Source organism: Hibiscus syriacus, unplaced genomic scaffold (assembly GCF_006381635.1).
Source record: "Hibiscus syriacus cultivar Baekdansim isolate YM2019G1 unplaced genomic scaffold, ASM638163v2 tig00110602_pilon, whole genome shotgun sequence".
In the NCBI taxonomy this organism is placed as follows: domain Eukaryota; kingdom Viridiplantae; phylum Streptophyta; class Magnoliopsida; order Malvales; family Malvaceae; genus Hibiscus; species Hibiscus syriacus.
Window position 1 is genome coordinate 1,340,710 of NW_024062798.1, and position 19,033 is coordinate 1,359,742.

The following is a 19,033-nucleotide window of genomic DNA, read 5'->3' on the forward strand; positions in this document are numbered from 1 at the left end:
GGTATTATGCCTAAATATTATATAAGAAGGGTTAAAAAATGATTATGAGGTTCCACAGAACATCAAATGCTTCGATCGTACGCAATATATACACTTTTAACTATTATCCAAAATAACATTCAAGGTTCTAAAATCAGGGTTTTGTTTGGTGTCAAAATACAGAACTACAACCACTATTTACAGAACAGAGACTTGCCAAATGTGATAAACCTGAAACTCACATCACAATACACTTCTCTTTCGATTTTGTCTCTTGCCTCGACGACGAAGATGAAGAGCCCCTTCCACTGTTTTGCGACACCTACAAAATGCCAGTTCCGTTTCATGTTATTCGAATTATTTCATTTCCTTAACATATGCCTGTTCGAACACAGGTATGTAGGAAAAGGATATTAACATATTCATGCTGGTCACCTTTATATCCGAAACTCACTGCTGAGCCTGGATAAAGACTTAAATCTATGGGTTTTAATCCACAACAGTTAACATGACGAGTTTGTTGTTGGTCCTATCGGCTATTGGTTGTAAAATCACCGACTACTCTCCACTGTTCGAGCAGGCAGCCGATATATTTAGAAGGGAGAGGGAATATACAATACCTTTGGACCTGTCACTAATCTGGATGCACCAACAGCGGGTGGTTGCTGCACATTCTGACGCTGTGACTGTTGATCATACTCTTCTTGCTGTAAAGCTAGTGCAAGCTGTAAATCCGAGCTGAAATGATAACATAGAATGAACAAAAACTGTCATCCTCGAGAACAAAGAACCATGGAAAAAGGTTTTAGAAAATTTAACACGTTCAAGAAATAATGAAAAGATTATTTTAACTTGACCACTGTTGCAAATAGATAATTATAAAATATAGCAATAATTTTAAATGGATATCTTAAATCCACAGAATAATCGGTTCAAGAATTAAGCAGTTATCGAGATTAATTAGGAACTACTGACATCAGGAGAGATTGTAGCAGCACAAATTTAATACAAATACAGATAGTCGAAAAGAGGGATAATTACATTTCATCTGGTCCTGCATGGGATGAGCCATCATTGTAGTCCTGCGTCATGTAAATCCTAGTAAAGTTCCATTAAATTCATTCAAGCCGTCAAAATGTTCTCATCGAAGTGAAATACGTACATCAGTTCCGGTGGCATGACTATCCACCTTGAATTCATTGAAGTTGCCAGTCATAAAAAGTGTGTCCCCATTGACCTGAAAGCATGATTTAAATTTTGGATACCAAACTTCAAAAAGAGTCAATGTCACAAACATCATAATGATTAGGATTAAAAGGTCGATATTTGAAATTTAAGATCATGTTTCTCTCAGTTTCAAGATCCATCATCAATTTAAAGGTTCTTTAATTTAGACGCTTTCCGTTTTTTTTTAAATGCTGAAGCAAAAAATATGTAATTATCTCGATTATAAATGACGCACACATTTCAATGAAGCAATTCTTGGTTAAGAAGAACAAAATCTTACCTCATTCAGTTTCTCCCAAACCAAATCCGGTTGGTTCAGATAGCCTTGATCAGTAGCTAAAAGATAGAGTTCACCATCGTACTGCAAATATAATGAGATTCAATCAATAAAGAAATAATTAGAGTTGAGAAAACCAAGAAAACTGGTTCTTAAATTGGTTTATTAATTTAGTTCGAGTGTTCCAAGCATAGCTGACAGTTCACACACAGCTGTAGGTGAACAATTAATAGAACAAGTGGTTCCAACTTACCTTAAACATGGTGCTGAAATGATTGTTACGAAAGAAAACACAAAGCTCACGTTCTTTAAGACCATCTTGTAAGCAAAAAAGCCTGCAAAACATATTAATGATCGCCAGATGATGATCATGTAATAGACTCAACAATAAATTAGATCTTTAAACAGCTATAAAGCTGGTCAACATACCCATAAAAGGTCAATTGATTGGCATTATTCTTCAGGAAGTTTGCAATCAGTTCACCTAAATAGCATTCAGAAAACGAATAGTAGGTTATCTTGAGTGAGCGCATGAAAATAGTGAGAAAAAAGAAGTGCATTTGGATTAAAAAAGAAGACTTCGTTTAAGAATTTAAAAATTGAACTTAGGATAAGAAAACATATTATTTTTTCTCATTTATGATAATTTTAAAGGAGGCAACAAGTAACTAAAAAAAGCATCGAAAACGTAGCTCAAATTGATGGGAGAAAGATGATACACACTTTACAAGGATATAAAGTTGCATTTTCTATAAGGTGGACCACTAACCTTGTCGTGGAGTAATTTCTTCTTTGGACCTCGCATGGCACCCCTCTACAGCATAGTTGTCAGATTGTTTTGCAAGAACAACTTCACCTTCATAAATAGGTTCCCGGTTCTCATATGTTGTTACTGAATCTAATATGCATTCTTCTCCTTCATATATAGGCTCACTTCCATCAAGACTAGAACTAAAAGCTTCTGGCAAAACAACATCATGCATTCTGTCACTAGACGAGTCTGAACCAGCTTTTTGTAAGGAGATAGATGATACTTCCATCGAGTTACAACCATTGACATTATCCAGAATGTCATGAGCACCGGATGCAGAACTAGATTGAATCTCAATCTTTTCACCCCCTTGTGAAATTTCCGCATTGTTTCCATCTATAATTGCAGCATCCTTTGCAAGAGAAATGGGAATTACACCTTCAATCTGGAGCAAATCATCAACACTACTCCCCTTAACCATTTTCTCAACATTATTGTTCTTCTCAACTGCATCATCAGAAAGTCTAACTTCTCCGGATTTAACGTAAGATGAATTCTGATTACTCCCATCGGTCTTTGGGGTCGTCTCCCCTCTGAGGGTCTCAAAACATGCTTTACTAGAACTACCATTGCCTAAGGAAGTACAATTATCCGAAAAGGATGGTTCATGCTGGTGCATGCTCTTGTTTCCAACACCACTGTCCCCCTCTTGTGAATCAGCAGAACCGAGGTTATCTGAAGATGATTTTTCATCTAAACTGCCAGAACCACCAACAGAGGCTGGTGATTCAGCCTCTGATAATTTCAAGAATCTTAATAGCTCTGCTTCCTCTTCAATGTCCCCTTTCCTAAATGTTTGCTGACCTGAGGCAGAGCGGGGAGACTCATCAAAAGATCTGGTTTTTGACAGGTTAGGAGAGGGAACTCCTAGAGCGGCAGTAGTAGCAGCAGCAAAATCCACACAATCTTCAGAACCATTTTCGTGTGATACCTCCAAATTTCGTGTTTCCAGAGCAACAAGCTCCTCCATAATAGCATTGTAGGATTTTGAGCCAATAGCACTAGCAGTTTCATAGTCCTGCCACGTGCACCGTGAAAAAAGTAGTTAAATCCTGGCCCAATTATATGTATTACATGATATGTGAAACCTATAACTATACGGGAAGGCAATTGGATATCTCTGAACAATAACAGAAATCGTATTATAAATACTAATCAGAAACATTATGTATACTACTGACCAAATTTAATAATACTGAAAAGTAAGCCATAAAATCTCATAATAGACAATCATAATGTTCAATAATAACTTAGAAGGAATTCTCAGGTATTGAAATCGGGTTATTCTTCTTTCATTTTCAGAAAATGTCGGTCCTACCACCCCCATTCTAGCAGAATTGAAAGCTATCAAAAAAGGCATTGACATTTTTGTTTCTTCAGAATGGGTTTCGAAGGGTAGGCTAATTATCGAAAGCGACTCAAAGCTAGCAGTGGATTGGATCAATAGCCAAGTTTCTGTCCCTGTGTTTCTGTCTAATTTAGTTAAGGAAATTGTGACTTCTGTTTCTCTAAAGCAGGCTATTGTCAGGTGGATTCCTAGGAGTTGTAATTGTGAGGCTGACAGGCTAGCGAAAGAGGGAATTGGGTGATTGTTGACGTGGCTTTAGTTGGTTTGTATGCTTTAGAGAAAAGGTGTTTCAGGAGTGTTTTATGTCTTTTGTATCTTGGTGGAGTGTTCTTAAGTTTTATGTAACAGCTTAAACTTTAATAAATTGATGTACTCTTTTCCTCCTTCCGCTTGATGGTTCCTGCCTTAGGGAAAAGGACTACTAAGAGGGAGGTTTTAAAGAGGCATTCTATTCCTATCAAAAAAATAATAATAACTTAGAAGGCATAATCAGAAATTACCTACCTTGACCAACAATAAACATACAAAACAACCATATGAGTTCATTTCGAAGCATGAAATTAAAATTCATTCCCAATATGACTACTGATTTTTCACCTTAATTATTCTACCAAGAAATTTAATGGTCCCCAACCAATCATATTCCAACTAAACTCATGACAAAATGTGATATTACTCAAAACACCAAAATCCTCACCCTGCCAAACAAACTTTCTGTTGAACCCATAATATATATATGTGTTAGGCCTCTATACTAAAATTAGTTCTATCCCAAACTTTAAAATTTCATAAAGCAGACTACATCAAAAAACGAAGGTCTAGCCAAACAAACTACAAGCAAAAGTTGAAATCTCTATGGTTATATACTCCATTGCACCTTTGTATGGGTTCCTTATCAAAGGCCATTTGTGTTTTTCATGAATGGTTAGGTCTATAGTTTACCATTGCAGCCATTAATCATTTAAAAAATGGAAGTTGAACATCATATAGCAGAACCATAGTCAAGCTCATATGAGAACCTATACATTCTTCATCAAATTGCTTCAATTATTGTACCCCTCTTAGAAAACTGGAGAATTACTGCCAGTGGCAGATTACATATGACATGTGAAAATACCAGCCTACAATGTACTTCGAGGGACCTTTTCCTCCCAAAACTAACCAGGAACCTCGTTTCCCCTTCCTTTTAGTACAAATAACCCACCAAAAATAACCATCAGTAACTGCTAGGGAATAATAAACAACCTAAACTAAACACACAACTGATGGTAACTACTAGAAACCATCAATGCATAATAAATGATAAACAACAGAGTGTACTAAATAAGATTGTCAACCTTGCTTCTACGAGTGTATTATGAACTGCAGGTCTAACAACCCCCACTGTTAAAAAGAGCTTACCTGGAGATCAACTATCCAACCATGATAGAGGGGAATATCAAGCAGATCAAATATGGCACACTCTGGAGTGAACTCAAAATCATCTATTCTGCAAGTTATACACAATAATTCACTAAGGACTGAAGAAGGAAGCGATTTGTCCAAGTAAAATAAACAGAGAAAGAAAGGACGAAGTTAACCTCCTGAATTTAATATTTACATCAATCCCTGTAGCAAGGTGTGGAAGTAAATCAATTGCATCTGCAATATTCTGCTGTTGATTTTCAACAAACCCTGCATCTGTATTCTGTGTGCCAAAATGATTCATCAGCATCGTGATCATCATACTATTCCATTACCAGCAACAAGCAAATGAGTTAAGTTATGTTGCCTGAAATTTCATTTTAGGCGAAGTACTCATGTCTGGCATATTCAGACATCGGTACGGGGATAGGACCTTCCAAGAGCCCCCAAAATACATGGAAAAACTTAAAAAATATAGAAGATACTCTAGCCAGATACATACCGGCAGTATCCAACACTTAACACCTGAGTCCAAGAAAACATAGGAAGCAAGCATAAAAAAGGAGAGAAATTACATTGACGTTACTGTTGGAATCGATGAGTCGCTCGGCCACCAGTGAAAGCAATTTCTCCTGTGAAACTTCTGCTACATCCGGACTCAGGTTCAGATTGTTCCTTAAAAGGAGAACATTACCTGTCACAATCCCCCAGGTCCATTTTAAATAATTTAGTTAGCTCCAATTATAATTTCCACAAGAAAAGAAATATCACAATAACGACCAACTAGAAATTTGATCATGTGTCTAATTCATTTGACAGAAAGATAATTCCATTTCTAAATAATATCCATTTTCTTCTTTCATTCACGCTCTAAGGTCTAAAACGATACGCCCTAAACAAAATCAAACAATAGAAATGTTCTAAAAAATGGATTCTTGATCACTTCCGAGATCAATCAATAGAAAACTAAATCAAAATTCTTCAGCTTCTTTCAGTTTACTAAAATTAGAAATATTAAATAAATAAACAAAATAAATGAACTAAAGAATATCCAATCCGAATATCCAAAACAAACGATGTGGCGACAAAAGACGAACAACAGAGCAATTCAAAACCCTAGAAATCATTAGAGAGAGAGAGAGAGAGAGAAGTTACAGATGGCGAGGAGAGGGCAAGGTCCATTGTCGTTTTGGAGAATAATAGGCGTAGTACGACCTAAGAACTGAATTGCCTTAGTCTTGTACATGCAATCCTTGATTCCTTCTTGCTTTTGTTTTTCTTGATTCTGTGTTTCTTTCACTGCTTCTTCTCCCTTGGATGCGATTACAGATGAAAGCGACGATGAAACGTCACCGTTGGCGGGCACGCCGGACATTTCCTTCTGCTGCTTTGAAATAATTGGATAAAGCAAAGATAAAACTTTACAAAACGAAGACGAAAGCAACAAGTTTGTGGTATAATAAATATATATCCTTTACACGCTTCGTTCTTCTAGAGAGAAAATCACAAGAAAGGTAGTGGAGAAAATGATAGTGAAAGGGCTATTAAGGTGGGTTTCGTTTTGCCGGCAACAAACCCCAAAATAATCATCTACTTTATTCTATTCTATTCTATCATATATATATATATATATATATATAATAATGAACATGATTAAATTTATGGATTATGTACACCCAATTTGCAGAGAAAAGAATCGATTACACCAAATTCCATGGTTGCTGATGTCTGTCAACGGTGGAGCAGCTCAAATTCTTGTCCCGCAATAACTGATTGTTTTCTGCAAAAAGTAGATTCACCATTTTACGTATCGTATCCGCATATATTTTTGTGGTACACTATCCTTGAACAAATTACATCCTACGATCATCATGATATTATTAATATTTTGGTTGATCACTCGATTTTCAAAAATTATATTTTTATCATTGAACTAATAAAAAAAATTTATATCAGTCAATACGTGGTTAATTACGACTAAAAATGCAAGCATGACTTCGGAATAGATCGTAATGCCCTGATTTTCAAAATTTTGAAAAATTAATATTTAGTCTTCTAAAAGCTTTAAGAATTTTAAAATTATTATTATGTTTTAAAACTATTGGATGTTTTTAATTAAGTCCCTCTTAAAATTTTAAAAATTTCTTGTTAAGTATCAAAAAATTTTAAAAAAAGGTTGAGGAGGAGGAGGAAAAATTAATATCTCAATTTTATGATGATCATACGGTGAAGATTGCACATTTGGACCTAATGTTGAATCTTTATTTGAATTTTGTTGACTTTAAGGAAAACTAAATTGAAAAGAAGATAGTAAGAGGAATGCTTTGATATCAATTACATTGCAGACGACCAACACTGGGAAGGAAGATGTAGGTCATAGAGAAGGGATAAAATATTTGGTTAACTTCACAAATAAAACTATGACAAACTACGTATTCAATACTTAAACTATCGGTTTTGATCTATTTTAGTATTTAAACTTTCAATTTCTTCAAAATCATACCTAACATTTAATTTTCATTTCATTTTAGTATCCGCCTTCAAAATTTTAAAGTCTTTAGTACCTAAACTATCATTTTTGGTCCGTTTTAGTACCTAAACTTTCAATCTTTTCAAAATTTAACGTTAAATTTTGAACAGTGTACTAAAATGAACAAAAAACTAAATTTTAGGTATGATTTAAAAAAAAATTAGGTACTAAATGGATCAAAATTGATAGTTTAAGTACCAAACACATAATTTACCCATAAAATTAACCAAAATACGGCCTCTTGTTATTGTTATCATACAACTAATGGTTGAATGAGAAAAAATAATAATCAAAAGCTAGGTGCTAAAGTCGGACAATTTTAAAAATATAGGCAATAATAAAAAAACTAATAACAAAATTCAAAGTAAATATTACTTATCAAATACTGCCATGGATCTTGACCAGCTCTCTGGGTCCAGATTTGCTGGACTTTGAAAATGTGGAAACATCAGGGCTGGAAAACACAACCAGCTTTTCTGGGTCCATATTTGTTTTTCACAAGTAAGCAACAGAGCTGGAAAACACAAGTGAATATATATGTATATATGTTCGTGTCCAACACTTACATCCGAGTTCGAATAACTTAACTCCGGCTTACTTCGATTTACAGTGGAAGGGAAGGGAGCTGCTACGGAAAATTAGCAGCAACTCTCGGTATTTACATCAATCAACTCCATTTTAAAGAACAAAGAAAACTGGGATTACAGAAAGAAAAAAAAGTGATTCGCAAGAAACAAGCAGTAAGTTCTTGCACCTGCTGCAGATTCTTTTGTTCTTTCTGGATTGGATTGCTGAACAAATTTGATACTTCAGAGCATGAGAATGCTCACAGCATTTTCCTCTTGACGAAGTCCGATAATCCATAGCACAAGAATCCTTACAGTACATATATTCTTCATGAAGTCAGCGGATCGTGGTTCTCCCGAAAAATGAAGCTCCGATTTCACTATCAGTGTTCTGCATTAAAGTTCATTGTTCGCGGTTACAGGCAGTCGTTAACCATTAAAGGGACAGCAGCAATCGGTGAAAAGTTAGCATTCGTCAGTCCTAAAAAGAAACTAGCCTTTTGACCAAAGAAATGTAGATTATACACTCCCAACAAAGAAATAGGGAGTACACGTCATACAGCGCAGGGAGCATCCACAGAAAGGATTCCGATGATAAAAGTAATTTATAGGAATATATAGATATTGTGATAGCCGGGAACCCAAGTATTGCTACCTGAGATTTATAGGAATATATAGATATTGTGATAGCCGGGAACCCAAGTATTGCTACCTGAGATTTAGGGGAAGGGAAGACATTCCAAAATCTTAGTGTCTCGTCTCCTGCTCCTGTAACTATTGTCTACAAGAAAAGAGTTGTTTCAACCGCGGCAAGTCAAGAGAAGTTAAAAATCTATACCTTTAGTATATTTCATCTGTTTAGAAGTGAGGTACCTGGCCATCAGGTGAGATTGCAAGATAAAGAACTCTGTATGTGTGACCCGTAAGAGTAGCCAACTGCAGTAAAAGAAGAAAATTTCCAAGGGGAAAAAGCGGATGATGAGAGATTATTAACACCTACATACATAATAGGCTGTTTTATTAAACTACGTATACCTTTGTCATAGTGGGGTATCTCCAGACTATTATTTGGTTTTGAGAGTACCCGTGAGTGCTGACGAGTTCATTGACGTTCTTAGACCACACAAGATTGCATACCTGCCATGCATAAAGTGGACATTAGAATGGTTGAGAGTTTGCAGTTCTAGTACCAAGAACACCACCAAGGCACCATATTCTGTTAATTTCTATGATAATACTTTGCCACGGATACAATTCAAGAACTTGAAATCAAATATGTAGATTGAAATTTTTTTGGTCATTCCTGATCTTTTTGTTATTTGGCAAGACTACTGCGACAGTGTTTCAACATTTCAAACTAGTTGGAGAAAGATCAGCTCAATTAAGGCGATCAAGGAAGAAAATTGATACACAATCAGTTCATCTGATGCACATTTAAGGCCGTCTTAAACGGGCAGGATAGGATAAAAAACAAAAGAGAAAAATCACCTGACTGCCAGTGTCCATGCAACTCAAGTGTGTGTTAGTGGTTGTACTCCAGAATCGAATACATCGATCAGCTGTACCACCTCCAGATGCAAGAAGCCCATGCAGATGAGGAGACCATGCAATTGCTTTTACAGCAGCGGTGTGCTCACAATATTTTAGGACCGGTTGAGTGGAATGTTGATTCCAAACAAAAAGCTGCATACGAATCAAATTTGCCATTCAATCAGTTAAAGGGTTATATGAAGTATCAGAACATATTAGACAGGCAAAAAAACCGTCATTACATACTTTGTTGTCATTCCCGCCAGATGCTAGTTCACGATTATCATAAGACCACTTCAGTCCACAAACCTAGAGACAATGGGCACAGACTTCAAAGTAAGAAATTGACAACACGAGCTTAGCATGAATGAATACAAGCATGATAGGTATTACATGCATTTCCAGATATAAATATCGACAGGCATGAGATAAATGGATTCATGACAAAACAAGAGTCTAACCTCTGATTTATGACCAGAGAGTTTACTAGCAAAATCATCCGGAGCGCGGATATCTCTTTGAAGAATGCTCTTGTCACGACTCCCAGAAGATAACAGAGAAGAGCTCCACGCTAAGGTCCCAACGCGTAACCGATGCCCCTCCATTGTTCTGACTCTCCGGCAGCGAGATGTATCCCAAATCTACATACAAAGTGATATTTATAAGCTAACTACATTATCCTACAAGCAAAACAAAGGAAGTTGAATATATACATACAATAAAGAAGCCTGAATGCAAGGGCAATAGAGGAGCAAAGATGAGTACACTAGAAGAAAATGTCCAAAACTTTGCTCACTTTCGGCCTTCGTCGTATATAATACAACTTCGAAAACATTACATCATTAGCTAAGGACTACTTCCTTGATTCTAAATTATAATTATTTGGGCCCACGCAATAACAAACACATAATTACAATATCTAATTGTAGCAACCCAAAGCTAAAACTAACACAGCCGGAATCAGAAAGAAAGCATGCACGCTTAGACAGTGTTGCTCTCTCTTAATTTTACTGCAAGTAGCGTGTCGACGTCAACGCAGATGCTTATCTGGATATCATCCTCCATGAAAATTTTGGAAAATTTGAAAATACCTCACACCAGCTCCAAGACCGAGTAACATAATGAGCAACATAAAGACTTATTCAATAATAATAAAAACAAAATCGAACCTCAACATTCCCGTCGCTAGTCCCAACTGCAAGATGAGTTCCACGTTGAGCCCAACAAACTGAACAAACACTATCATCAACGCCTAAATCACACAACTTTGTGACCTTACTACTACAAGCATTCCACAAATAAACACAATTCCCCAACCCAACCGCCAATACATTGTTCGAAGACCAATCCACCAAATTCAAGTAAAAATCATCTTGCAATGCTGGTGCATCCAAAACCTACAAAAGCAGAACAAACATTAACCCCGAAACAAAACAAAACAAAAGAAGTATTCAAATTTCCTAAACTCCTTACCTTGTAAGGTGACTTGGGAACCTTTCTCGGAGCTTTAACTGGGCTATAGCTAATCCCAGGGACTGAGTCATCAAACCCGGCAGGTGAAAGCGAGTGTAATGTCCGTTTAGTTTCGGTTTTATACCGGAAAATATTCCGGCTAGCTGGTACCTCCGACGAGTCCTTCTTATCGGGCGTATGAGGGCCAAAAAGCGCGGCACGTAAAAGGCTGTTATAAGTGCCGGACCCGTCTTCTTTTCCTTCGGCTGAAGTGGGAGAATTGGAGATGTCAAACAGTGCGAAATTGGAGCCGGATCTGCTGGGTATGAACCTATCGGAGTATATTGTGCGCGAAGGAGAGCGGTTGTAGCTGGAATTGAGCAAACGGTTGATGTGCATTGTCCGAGACGGAAGGTTCTCGAGGTGGAGGGAAGAATCGGACATTATCGACGGGACATTGATACTTGGAGTTGATGGAGCAGATTGCTTGCTTATCGTAGGATCGTCCATATATAATAACTATTAATTTTTGGGGTTGATAATCAGGAAACCCTAATAATTGAGAGGTTGAAGACGAAGTTGAGTTTATTGGTTTTGGTTTTTAGGTTCCATCTTCAATGACGGAAAACGTTATCACCGTTGTAATTTTTTTGCGCGAAAATTAGGGATTCGGTATGGATGAGCCTACGGGAGGAAGCTTGACGGGAAACGTTAACACCGTTATAAGTTTTTGCGCGAAAAGTAGCGATTTGGTGCGGACGAACATATAGGACGAAGGTTAGGATTATGATAATTTTTTTGTCCCAATGATCACTTATGTTTTCATTTTATCCATTTTTTGTCACTAATTTCAAAAAACATAAATTACGACCACTTTCATTTTTATTTAATTAACATAAGATCACTTTCGTTTTTATTTAATTAAGATGTAGGCATTACGGGTTAAATGCTATTAACAATAACAGAATATGTGATGTGATAGTTGGTATAATCATATATTTGGTCACTTTTATTTACATATTCACTCAATTTAATCATACTTTTAAATAAATTCTAACATAAAATACATATTTTTAAATGAAAATAAAAAAAATATTTTAAAATTAAGTTAATATTAAAATATATTTAATAAGTTAATATAAAAGTATTTTTTAAGTTAATATATATATAATATTATGAATTTAAGTATTTATAAACAAAAATACAAAATATATATACCATGTTGTCTACTTTAGACCAAGCAATGTTCTTGGGTTAATGGTTGGATACATGTTTAGTTTCTTAAGTGAGCAAGGTTTGAGTCTTTTTTTGCCCCAATTTACTTTCCTTTGTTTTCTTTCACAAGAGGGTGACTCATGTTACCCTTTCATTGGTGGAAATAAACATATTAAATTAAAGTAAATGTAGTCCTCTAATCGAATGGTAACATGTGATAATATTCGATTTGAGGATTAAATTTATTTTAATTTATTAAAAGTACTACTAAATTAAGAGAATGTGTAAATAATAGGGATCAAATGTGTGATTATATTAAAATATTTAAATTTTGTTAACGGTAGTTAACTCGGGGTGACCACATCTTAATTAAATAAAAAATAAAATGACTATATCTTATGTTTTTTAAAATTAGTGACTAAAAGAGGACAAAACGCAAACATAAGTGATCATCCATGTAAATACTCTCAACCATCTGATAATGAACACTCAATCACCCTGTTGTAGTCGCTGGTACTCAAATTCGTGACTTCTAATAACGATAACGATTTCTTTTAACCACTGAGGTAAATTGGTTCGTATTAGATTATGATAAATAAATATTGATAAAATGTTAGTAATAATTGGAAAAACATTTTACTTATTTTATTTATCAATAATTTATAAAAATTCTACGTGCAAATGTACATTTAAAATTTATCACAAAATATTAAACTAATTATTTGACGTAAAAAATAATTTTTTAAATAAATAAATGAGAATCTAATCAAATGTAACCCAACAATATGTATATAGAAAATGTCCATGGCCCATCTACCATAACAAGAGGTAACCATGAAAATGGGTCGAGTTAATTTAATTCGACTCAAAAAAAATATTTTCTCCGCTGGAATTTGATTTAATTCAAATTTAAAAAAATCTCATTTAATCTAAAATTTAACTTTAATTTTGAGATGAAAAGTTAATTTCTGATTTAATTTAACACAAATATATTTTTTATTTAGCAAAATAGACTTGAATGAAAAAATTATATAAGAAATATTATAATAATTATTCTTAAATATATTTAAAAAATTATACTATTATTTTATGTCGGATCAAAAAAATCTTACCCTAAATCTAACTTTGGTTTCATATTATATAAAATCTGATCTAATCCAATGTTGTCGGGTCGACCAAGAACAATTTTGAGCCCTACACAAAGCTTACATTTAAAGGCTCTTGGGCTGATGATTGTGTCTGACCCACAAAGGTTGAAACCAACAACTTCTCCAACAACTACAATAATATTATATAATTTTCAGTTTTCATGTTCAAGACATTGAACCTATGAACATTTTGTTAGAATCACAAGTCCAGAAAAGAATGATCATACATTGAATAAAAGTATCACATAACTAAGATTTCAAGAATTGTAATTTATGTACTAATATTCGATCGTTGGCGTCGTTCGAGTAGCAGGAGCTGTCGGACCTCTGAAATGTCCAACCATGGAAACCTGAAGGACTTCCTCTTCATAAGCTCTCCTCTCGAGTTCCTCCATTCTTGCTTTCTTCTTCACCTTAATAACCATCGCCACCAAAAGCAACCCCAGGAGGAAAGCTCCCAAAGCAGCTCCGATCGAGCTTCCGACCGCCAGTTTCCATCTACTAATCTTTTTCCTCACCGGCATCAACGGCGGTGTCTCGACAACCAAACCGAAATGTCCGTCCCTTGTCACAATACAAACATTGGGTGACGCTTGGTTTTTCAATGTAACTTTTCCATCTCCTTCAAAACTAGCACACAATGGCCTCGTTGACGATCCAGTCATGTCGGAAGCCATTTTATGGTCTCCAAAATCAATTTTAATCGGAATTTCCCTTGCAAGAACTCCGAGCTGAAAAGGGCTACCGAGACTCACATCACTGCTTGCATTATAAGCTAAAAGCCCCAACACAGGCGACACAAGCTGATAACCAGATAGATCATAGTTTGCATAATATATAGATGACCAATTGAGACCCAAGTTTTGTCTCACCAATATGACTCTCTCAGCACAAGGATGAACAATCACACCAATTCCCAAATGAAATTCCTTAACTTTTGTTCCATATCGCCGGAGACTCCCACATCGAAACCTCACGGTATCGACTTCGATCCCAGATAAGTTTGAGGGTAAATGAACAGTATATAGAGTACCTGTTTTCCAATGCCGGTTAAAAGACTTAACCGTGTAGTCCCTAATGAGAAGATCGAGGAGGTGAGCCGATGCGATCCCTTCAGCTTTGGTCGAAAGAAATGAAGGCCATGAAAGTATTATCAATATGATAAAGATGAGATCAGAGCCCATTAGAAAGGGCTAAGGTTTATGTGGGAACAGAAAGCATTTTCATCTGCAGTTTTCTCCGATGGCTTCAAATGCACAATGTGGGGATATTGGGTTTTATATTATATGATTCGTCAAGTGGGATTTTGGAGTTTAAAGCAAGCAAACCTTTGAATTTGCCTAAAAGCTTGATGATGCCCCTTTGTATCATTTAGGGCAGAGTACTCAATTTTGTTGTCCTTTAGGACTTTAACATGTTCCCCACTTTAATCATATTTGTGGGTCTCATGTTTGCCTTAAAACCATCTGGTATCACATCCCTTCCCTTCCAATAAATATTCTTTTTATCTCTTCCGAGTCGGTCCACATGTAAATTATATATACATGTCCCGAGGGATGAAATCAAAAGAAATAGTTGAATAAGAGAAAAAGTACAAACTCTAGTTCATTCATAATATTATAGCAGTTCTACATATTTATATAACATGTTAAATTTAGACTAACTTGATTTGTGAGATGGTAACTACCGGGTTTGGCTGGTTAGGATTACTGTGGTAATAATCCTTCTTTCTTGGCCATTTCATAGATAGCGATGGCCATGAGTGCCTTTGCATCAGGTGTCGTGCGCCAGAGTTTCTCGTACAGAACTACACGAACCTTGATCATCTCACCGTGTTCGGAACAACCTGTTTGTTTTCCTTCAAGCTGTGTAATAATGTTTTTATCAACATGCCCTTTGTACAGAAATAGGCCCAGTTCTTCATCACAGCCTCCCTAACATGGAAAACACAAGAAATGATCATCTAAAACCTAAGCTGAATCAAGTCACGACACGGCAAAATGGCCAGGAAAAGGGCATAAAATTCTCTACAAGGGACTATAAGAACTGCTATGCAAAGAATACAATCAAGCAGTGCACATCATAGATTCATAATTAGAAAATCAACGCTACATACAGTTAATAATTCTATTTCAAAGTGATGATTGTAGGGTTTGTAACATGAAATGATTTTCTGAAAAAAGAACACTCATCCGTATTGCCAGCATACCGGAGAAGGAAAAATTTTGAATTCAGTAGACGGATCAAGGAAGGCAGTGAGGTCGACCATGTCTTCTAGTTTCAGGTGAATACCAATCTCCTCCTCAACCTGTAAGTTTCAACTCATTAAGAAGCCATTTATATAACATAAAGGGGGGAAACGGAAGCTTAAAAGAAGCTGGTCGTAAGGATTTTTTAACAAAATATTATGTCAAATATAGCAAGTTCTCTCAACCTATTGGCAGTTATAGAATATTGACATAACTGTAAATTTAATGTAGGCTGGAATATAATCTATAAGAACAACCCACAAAGGGGAAAATGATCTCGTAGATGAGACTCAGATGTTTGGGTGCACTACAATATAACCCTAGAGTACTTGACCTCAAAAATGGCAGATTTCATCGCCTAAAGCAAATTACGAACTTTATGTGTGGTAATATGACTTACATACAAATTCCTACAAAAAATAAAGACAGTTTCGAATATATGTGTGTAAACATTTGTATAATATGTGTTAATCTCTGGCAATGAACAATCGAGAGAGAGAGAGAGAGAGAGAGAGAGAGAGAGAGAGAGGACCTCACGAACTGCAGTGCCAACAAAATCACCCTTGTCACCATCCAACATTCCAGCAGGCAATTCAAGAACAACTCTCCCCGTGGGGACCCTAGCCTTAGAGAAAGAAAAAAAAACAAAGAATTTAGCTTTGAACGAAGTATTGATATGTAAATGGCCACCTTCTAAAGTCGATCCCTCCTCTGTTCAATTGTATTATCACACTTGATAGACAAACAGCTAAGAATAATTTCTTTTTTTAAAAAAAAAAACTAAAACTATCACCCTACCTGTTCGGTGAGAACAGCATATGTAGCGCCCTCAGACTCTAAAAGAATTAACACGGCTACAGCAGGTCCTCGTGCAAACACTATACCTGGAACCTAAGAATGTTTTAGTTCATAAGAAAAGATGCCGAACAATTGCACGAATAATTGCAATACATACTCCAACTGGAACTAAAAATCAAGTTCAAACCAAGCAAGTTTCACAAAGAACCATAATCCAAAATGAAATTGTTTAGAAAGCTATTCAAGAAGATGATCAAATACCTTCTTTCCCGTTCCTTTAACGATAATATCGGCTTTGAATTTGAGGAAGCCGATTCGTTTTCCAAACATATCAACTCCCTGTTGTCAAATAAAACAACTCCTTTTACCAGAGTTCAAATGCTTAACAAGTTCAATTTTTGCATAAAACTCACTAAAAAAATCCATCATACCTTTAAGCAACACTTCTTCCAATATTTTCAGTACAAGGATAAAAACAAGTAAAACAAAATTCACCCAAAGTTTTTCCCCCCAACAGATTCGATGATTAATGCAAAATTTTTAAGGAAAGATACCTGGATAAGCACTTGAGTTAAAGCCATGTCCTCATTAGCCAAAATCCCATTTTCACTCTCCAGATTCTTTAACCATTGTCTAAACAAAGATGACTCGATAGCAACCCTGCAGATTCAGTCTCATGGTTTATTAAAACAATGGGTACTTCCCAAATTCCAGAAACGAGAAATAAAAGGGAAAAGAAAAAAAAGCTAATAACCTGAACTCGGAACCGGACAGGCCAGGGGCAGCGACGATTTGGACGGGCTGACCCTGTTGACTCGGCAACGAAATGGAGTGAGTCAGTGAAGTTGATGACGTGGACGACATTCTGGAGCAGAAGGCTCTCGTAGTTGTGCGACGGTGAAGAAGTTGAGCGAGAGAGAACAAAACGACACGTCGTTTTGGGAAGACGAAAGCAGATATGGGCATCGGAGAACGGAGAAGACGAATCATTTTTTCAGCCCCAAAAGGTGCCCACGTGTTAGATCCATCTAGGCTTGCACCGTAAGCTATTTTAAACTAAAAATTTGTCAAATTACTACTTGAAAAAATGGTTAAATTGTGATAATAATCCTTGTATCATATCAAAATAATGGATTTACTTAACTCGTTTTAATGTTAAATATGTTGACGTGACATTTACTTTATTGACCTTGAGTTTAAAGAATTATTTTGATTGTTGATGAGATAAAAATATTTATTAAAATTTTAATTTTGTTATAAAATAAATACTAACATTAATCATGTAATTATAGTTCACGGAGTTGTATTTAGTTGAGGGACCAATTAAATGAACTCTAATAGCTTAAATTATTACGGTATCAAAATTCGTTAATTTGGTCTCTATTTTCTTCAAACATTTCAATCCACTATGTTTCAGTTTTAGTCAAAATAATTTGTTTAATAAAAATTATTAATTAACTAATGATTAACATTTGTAGTTAGCATGATCAATTTACATTAAAAATACTTTTATCGAGAAATAATTAAATAATTTAGGTGTAATATCAAAATTTGCCCTTACAGTTTGATACAATAGTCAATTTGATCTCTATCTTTTCTTCAAACGCTTTAATCATGTATGCTTTAATTTTGGTCAAAATGATAATATAATTGTTAATTAACTAGCGTTCAACGTTTGTTGTAGACACGATAGGCATGTATTAAAAATACTTTATTAAGAAATAAATAAAAATATTCAATATCCATCGATGCACTAGCAATATTTAATTTAAAAATAAGGTAAATTACGCATTTAGTATTTAAACTATAAGTTTTTATTCATTTTAGTTCCTAAACTTCTGTTTTTTTAAATCATATATAACATTTAGTTTTTGTCTCGTTTTAGTACCCCATTACATATGGGAATAAGGGTCAGCTAATTTGATGACCATCCAACTCAGTTGGTAGAGCACAAAGTTCTTAATCTTGGGGTCGTGGGATCTAGTGTAACATCCCAAATTATGGGTTAGTGACCAAATTGTAAAGTTTCAGAATTCGATGACTAAAGTAGAAGAATGAAATAGTTCAATGATTATTGGATATATATGATGAATGTTATTTAGTAATTATTAAAGGAAATAAAGGGCAAAAAGGTCAATTGACCAAGAAATGAATTAAAATGGGATTGGTAAGGATAAATACACGTTGAAAGGGAGAGAATTCTCCAGAGTGCTCTTCTCCTTTCTTCTTCTTCTTTACGTGGAAGCCAAGAGCAAAGGTAAGTTTGATTTAGCTTTTGATTTCTTGAAAGTTTTAAGTTGGATTGAGTCTTTGAGGGTTATATAAGCTTAAGGAAAGCTTATATAAGTTTAAAACACCAAAGAGAGAGAATTATAAAGAAATTTCTATTAAGGGTTTATAAATGAACTTTTGTTATAGAAAGGTTTTTGAAGTTCTAAAGTTGGATTTGACTTGTCAAGGGTCTAATTAAGAAGTTAGAAGCAATTGAATGGAATTTGG

General features: G+C 35.3%; 4 protein-coding genes across 4 annotated transcripts; all 4 read right to left on the reverse strand.

The window, feature by feature from the left end:
• Positions 1 to 128: 128 nt before the first annotated feature.
• Positions 129 to 6,595, reverse strand: LOC120135216 (ubiquitin carboxyl-terminal hydrolase MINDY-1-like). Its single transcript, XM_039151526.1, has 12 exons — positions 6,202 to 6,595; positions 5,622 to 5,740; positions 5,223 to 5,329; positions 5,044 to 5,131; positions 2,253 to 3,312; positions 1,913 to 1,967; positions 1,737 to 1,818; positions 1,487 to 1,567; positions 1,142 to 1,216; positions 1,021 to 1,061; positions 600 to 717; positions 129 to 301 (listed from the first exon to the last, which is right to left on the reverse strand). The coding sequence occupies exons 1-12, from the start codon at positions 6,419 to 6,421 to the stop codon at positions 218 to 220; spliced, it is 2,130 nt and encodes a 709-aa protein (XP_039007457.1). The 5' UTR covers positions 6,422 to 6,595; the 3' UTR covers positions 129 to 217.
• A 1,527-nt stretch (positions 6,596 to 8,122) lies between these two features.
• Positions 8,123 to 11,722, reverse strand: LOC120135217 (protein FIZZY-RELATED 2-like). Its single transcript, XM_039151527.1, has 9 exons — positions 11,146 to 11,722; positions 10,842 to 11,069; positions 10,134 to 10,313; positions 9,919 to 9,981; positions 9,631 to 9,825; positions 9,178 to 9,279; positions 9,016 to 9,078; positions 8,855 to 8,923; positions 8,123 to 8,533 (listed from the first exon to the last, which is right to left on the reverse strand). Exons 1-9 carry the CDS (start codon positions 11,632 to 11,634, stop codon positions 8,480 to 8,482), a joined length of 1,443 nt encoding a protein of 480 aa, XP_039007458.1. The 5' UTR covers positions 11,635 to 11,722; the 3' UTR covers positions 8,123 to 8,479.
• A 2,043-nt stretch (positions 11,723 to 13,765) lies between these two features.
• Positions 13,766 to 14,671, reverse strand: LOC120135165. The gene has a single exon (XM_039151491.1). It carries the CDS (start codon positions 14,669 to 14,671, stop codon positions 13,766 to 13,768), a length of 906 nt encoding a protein of 301 aa, XP_039007422.1.
• A 373-nt stretch (positions 14,672 to 15,044) lies between these two features.
• On the reverse strand, positions 15,045 to 17,561 carry LOC120135219 (nudix hydrolase 14, chloroplastic-like). Its single transcript, XM_039151530.1, has 7 exons — positions 17,289 to 17,561; positions 17,089 to 17,194; positions 16,796 to 16,873; positions 16,535 to 16,627; positions 16,269 to 16,361; positions 15,697 to 15,795; positions 15,045 to 15,421 (listed from the first exon to the last, which is right to left on the reverse strand). The coding sequence occupies exons 1-7, from the start codon at positions 17,522 to 17,524 to the stop codon at positions 15,194 to 15,196; spliced, it is 933 nt and encodes a 310-aa protein (XP_039007461.1). The 5' UTR covers positions 17,525 to 17,561; the 3' UTR covers positions 15,045 to 15,193.
• Positions 17,562 to 19,033: the final 1,472 nt, after the last annotated feature.

Excerpts from the sequence above, each read along its gene's own strand:
- LOC120135165 (XM_039151491.1), bottom strand. The coding sequence starts at position 14,671 with ATGGGCTCTGATCTCATCTTTATCATATTGATAATACTTTCATGGCCT.
- LOC120135216 (XM_039151526.1), bottom strand. The coding sequence starts at position 6,421 with ATGTCCGGCGTGCCCGCCAACGGTGACGTTTCATCGTCGCTTTCATCT. Across the intron at positions 3,313-5,043 it reads GTTGGATAGTTGATCTCCAG|GACTATGAAACTGCTAGTGC; the intron begins GTAAGCTCTTTT and ends TGCACGTGGCAG. Across the intron at positions 1,819-1,912 it reads AATCAATTGACCTTTTATGG|GCTTTTTTGCTTACAAGATG; the intron begins GTATGTTGACCA and ends TATGTTTTGCAG.
- LOC120135217 (XM_039151527.1), bottom strand. The coding sequence starts at position 11,634 with ATGGACGATCCTACGATAAGCAAGCAATCTGCTCCATCAACTCCAAGT. Across the intron at positions 9,079-9,177 it reads GATACCCCACTATGACAAAG|TTGGCTACTCTTACGGGTCA; the intron begins GTATACGTAGTT and ends CTTTTACTGCAG. Across the intron at positions 8,924-9,015 it reads CAATCTCACCTGATGGCCAG|ACAATAGTTACAGGAGCAGG; the intron begins GTACCTCACTTC and ends CTTTTCTTGTAG.
- LOC120135219 (XM_039151530.1), bottom strand. The coding sequence starts at position 17,524 with ATGATTCGTCTTCTCCGTTCTCCGATGCCCATATCTGCTTTCGTCTTC. Across the intron at positions 16,874-17,088 it reads TAACTCAAGTGCTTATCCAG|GGAGTTGATATGTTTGGAAA; the intron begins GTATCTTTCCTT and ends ATTTGACAACAG. Across the intron at positions 15,796-16,268 it reads TTGGCACTGCAGTTCGTGAG|GTTGAGGAGGAGATTGGTAT; the intron begins GTCCTCTCTCTC and ends TGAAACTTACAG.